The sequence below is a fragment of the Myotis davidii genome, unplaced genomic scaffold (genome assembly GCF_000327345.1).
Source record: "Myotis davidii unplaced genomic scaffold, ASM32734v1 scaffold555, whole genome shotgun sequence".
NCBI classification, from domain to species: domain Eukaryota; kingdom Metazoa; phylum Chordata; class Mammalia; order Chiroptera; family Vespertilionidae; genus Myotis; species Myotis davidii.
Window position 1 is genome coordinate 1,448,686 of NW_006286315.1, and position 4,623 is coordinate 1,453,308.

At 50.8% G+C, this 4,623-nt stretch overlaps 1 protein-coding gene across 1 annotated transcript in view; it reads right to left on the bottom strand.

Moving 5' to 3' along the window:
* Nucleotides 1-4,623, bottom strand: part of ZNF500 (zinc finger protein 500) — a 9,981-nt gene that overhangs the window by 3,797 nt on the left and 1,561 nt on the right. Inside the window, exons 2-4 of the mRNA XM_006757905.2 lie at nucleotides 3,696-3,879; nucleotides 3,423-3,490; nucleotides 2,088-2,196 (exon numbers count right to left, since the gene is read on the bottom strand). Of these exons, the coding sequence (XP_006757968.1) occupies nucleotides 2,088-2,196; nucleotides 3,423-3,490; nucleotides 3,696-3,879 (361 nt within the window). The remainder of the gene's footprint in view (nucleotides 1-2,087; nucleotides 2,197-3,422; nucleotides 3,491-3,695; nucleotides 3,880-4,623) is intronic.

Consider the following 4,623-nt stretch of genomic DNA (forward strand, 5'->3'; position numbering starts at 1 on the left):
CTGCTCTGGGAGGGAAACCCTGACCCTGGAGGAGTCTGGGGTTTCACCACAATAGAGACTAAGTGGCCAAGAAGTACAACTAAGTGGGAGGGAAACGGAACAGAGAGCAGGGGGCAATGGTCCAGCAACAGTGTGCACAGAAAATTAGTGTTCTCCTTCAATGAGGCAGTGGAAAGGTTCATTTTCATTCAGTCCACTGATTCTTAGTTTGAAAAAAATGAGGATGTAAAGGAAAGTATGTAATGATTACGGCTACGTTGTTGTTTGGTTTAAATGCCAATGTAGATGCCGCTGTTGGAGATATTATGTAGATGTGATTAACATTTACAAATCAACTGATTGTAAGTAAAGCAGATCACCCTCCTAACTGGATGTGGGCCTCGTCTAATCAGGTGAAGGCCATAAGAGCAAATCCTGAGGTTTTCCAGAGAAGGAATTCTGCCTCAAGACTGCAGCATAGAAATCTTGCCTGAATTTCCAGCCTGATAGGTTCGTTCTTGAACCCTGCCCACTGTACTAACTGTTGGGAACTTAGTCCAAGTTCCTCCTCTATCCTCTGCTCACTAGTAACAGGTGTCAGGTCCGAGCCCCTCTGCCTCGGAGTGGTCTCTGAAATCAATGAAAGTATATATATTAAAAAAAAAAAAGGTCTGCTGACTCCTCCTCTAGTCCTTTGGTTTGAACTACACAAACACAATCACCATGGTTTAAACCCCAGGAGAGGACAGAAGCTAACCTGGGACTTCTGTTTCCTTCTTACTCTCTGAGGGAGAGGAAGTGAGGAAACAAGGCTCAAGGCTTTCACTGGCTCTGGGAGGGAAACCCTGACCCTGGAGGAGTCTGGGGTTTCACCACAATAGAGACTAAGTGGCCAAGAAGTACAACTAAGTGGGAGGGAAACGGAACAGGAAGCAGGGGGCAATGGTCCAGCTATAGTGTGCACAGAAAATTAGTATTCTCCTTCTATGAGGCAGTGGAAAGGTTAATTTTCATTCAGTCCACCGATTCTTAGTTTGAAAAAAATGAGGATATAAAGGAAAGTATGTAATGATTACGGCTATGTTGTTGTTTGGTTTAAATGCCAATGTAGATGCCGCTGTTGGAGGTATTATGTAGATGTGATTAACATTTACAAATCAACTGATTGTAGGTAAAGCAGATCACCCTCCTAACTGGAGGTGGGCCTCGTCTAATCAGGTGAAGGCCATAAGAGCAAATCCTGAGGTTTTCCAGAGAAGGAATTCTGCCTCAAGAGTGCAGCACAGAAATCTTGCCTGAATTTCCAGCCTGATGGCTTGCCATACAGATTTTGGACTTGCCAGCCTCCACAATCATGTGAGCCAATTCCTTAAAATATCTCTTTACACATACACATCCTATTAGCTCTGTTTCTCTGGAGAACTCCAACTGATACAAAGCAGCATCTCAACTCCTTTAGAAAACATTTTAGGGAATAAGTGGGTGACAGAATTGGCAAGACTAGACAAGTGGAAAGAGAAGAGACAGTGTTGAGTGGGGAGCTGGGGCACTGGTAAGGAGGCCATTGATGGCCAAGGCCTTGCCAGGAACAGCTCTACCAATGGGGGCTGAGGGCAGCACAGAGGCTGAAGGGAAACTGGACCAACTGAATGGGTGCAGGAATGAAGGAAGGAACTCAGGACAGTTCTGGGCATCTGCCTGGGATGTGGGTGAGCCAACACACTGCCCCCACTGCAGCTGGGCCACTGACAAGACACCAGCAGACCTGGCTTTGCAGGCTGTATGCAGCTGGATACCAAGCAAAATTGCCAGAGAGCACACCTGGCCTACTAAACCAACCCCTGGGCATGGGGCCGGTGAATTCCTATTTCTAACATGCTTCCCATGATTCCTCAGGCCACTCCAGTTTGAGAACTTCTAGACTGACTCCTGTAGGCAGGAGGGAGCCAGGGAAGGTGTGAGCGGGGAGGTGGCCTGGGTCTTGGGTCCTGAAGGAAAGATACACCTGGGGGAAAATGCCAGGCCAGCTACACCCAACATGAGGCAAAGAGCCTCGTCCCCCTAGGACTGGCCTAATGGTCAGCAGGCAGGGTCTCCCCACGTGTTACCTTCACTCTCTGGCACCGTGTCCCGACTCCGGTCCTGCTGAGCTGGGTCCAGACGCCCCCACTCCTTCTGGGACAGGTACACGGCCACGTCCTCCAAGGCCACTGGTACCTGCAAGGACACAGTCCACTCAGCCCTACGGGCTGGGCCAACCTGGTGAGCTGACCTTTCCCTTCCACTCACGTCACAATGGTGGGTCCTGCTTGCCTCCCACCGCCTTTTCCCTCCCCACAAGCTGTCACACACCTCTCCTCCCAACCTCAGCTCACAGACACGGCAGCATCCTGTTCTTTGGGACGACACTATTGCCATCATGCTCTGTCCTGTTGCTGCAGGGCAGCACAGTGTGGACAGATTCGCTGTGCGTAGCAGCTGGATCCACTGTGTGCTCAGCCACTGGGGCCCATACTCCTTGGAGACATGGGTTAGCATGGCCTACCTCAACTCAAGCCAGCCCCGGGACCCAAATGGGGTGACCTGAGGACTTCAGGATGGCTCTAAGCCAGTGGTTCCCAAATCTAGCACCAGACTGACCTAGGGAACATGATTAAAACTCAAGCAAAAGTAAATAAATAACATAAATAAAACCCAAGCTTACAAGGTGCAGAAGAGACAAATCCAGAAACAGAAAGAGGATCAGTGGTTGCTCGGGGAGGGGCAATGGGGAGTGACCACTAAGGGGTGTGGGGAATTTGGGGCAGGTGGTGAAAATGTTCTAAAACTAATTGTGGTGATTGCATAACTCTGTAAATGTACGAGACATTGTATACTTTAAATAGATGAAATGTAAGTATATGAATTGTATTTCAATAAACTTTATTTAAACAAGTATAAAAAACTATTCCAGGCTGTGGCTGGGGGAGGAATCTTTTTTTTTTTTTTAATTTTATTGATTTTTTTACAGAGAGGAAGAGAGAGGGATAGAGAGTTAGAAACATCTATCAGCCTCCTCCTGCACACCCGCTACTGGGGATGTGCCCACAACCAGCAACCAAGGTACATGCCCTTGACCGGAATCGAACCTGACACCCTTCAGTCCACAGGCTGATGCTCTATTCACTGAGCCAAACCAGCTAGGGTGAGGAATCTTTATTTTTACCTAGAGTCCCAAGAGATTCTAACACCCAGTTGGATTTGAGCGATTTCCCAAGCTCACCATTGGACCCCAGACTCCTACAAACACACCTAATACTCAGGTGGCATCTGAGAAAGAGCAAGATACCTCCCAGTAGGCAAAGGTCATTTCAGGGGGAAGTGCCTTGGAAACCCACAGTCCTGGCCATGGGAGAGAAGTGTCTCCATGGGGATGCTGCAGACCAGGAATGACCACCACTCACCTGGGACCAGGCTGCAAGGAGGGATGTGGCTGGTGCTGCCATCTCCTGGTGCGGGGAGGTGACTGGGCCTGGGGAAAGAGCAGGGGGCAGTGAAGTCCACAATAGCCCACCTGTGGGCACAGCAATGAAGGCCAGGACAGGTCCAGCAGCTCCCCACCTGTGCTCAGCTCCCCACCAGGAGCCACATGCACACAGGCCTCAACCTCCCCCAACGCTCTCTTCCCTTTGCCTCCCTCTCCTGAAGGGCTGCGTTCCTTGAGGGCGGCTACTCACCCCTCTTTGGCCAGAGTTCAGGGTTTATTTTTTGTCTGCGGCTTAGCTGGGCTGGGGGCTGCTGGCTGGAGTCCCGAGCTCCTTCCTCCAGGGACAACTCCTTTGGCTGGGCCTCTGCCTGACGTGTCAAAGGCTGTTCCCTCATCTGGTGGGGCACTGCATGGTCAGAGAGTACCTCCGGGCCCTGCACACAGATGGAAAGTGCAACCAGCTCCCAGGTCAGGGGGAGACCCACAAGGTCTCCAACCCCTCGTCGGGCGCCCCTGGCCACCCTCACCACCAAGGTGGCCTCGTCATTGTGCCCTTGGCCCTCCACACAGCCCTACCAGCAACACCCAGGGGGAATGTGAGCTGGGAAGAGGGCAGGCTCCTAGTTTGGACACAAGGGGGCCTGGTCTGCTCCTGAATGAGACTCCAGTCTCTCTCTGTCACACTGCATCGGGGTCACTGTCACACTCCTACCATTGTTTCTTGGTGCTCTCAACAAACCCTGGGCCAGAGGGCCCTGTATCAAATCTCATTTTGGAAGTTGGCATTACTGCATTTGCTACCTTTTTTGAAATCATTTACAGGTGCTCTGGGATCATCTAATTCCTTATTCCAGAGAAGGTTAATTGAACAAACTTGAGTCGCAGTTTACTGAGCTCTGCAATAGCACTTGAGATAAGAAACATTCCCCGAGGAACTGCTAAGACAGCTGGGGAACCCATCTCAGGCTCCCTCTCATCCAACATTCCACACCTCTGACAGGAGACGGTCCTAGAGATTCCAGGGTACACAGTGACAGAGGGCAGCCATGCAGGAACCCCCCAAACCAGGCTGGAGGGGTGGGGAGGGCATCCCGAGTTCTTATTAGTCACCGTGACAGCAGGATTTGCTGACTGCACTCAACGCACACTGTGGTCAGGTTTGGGGGGAATGTGTCTGC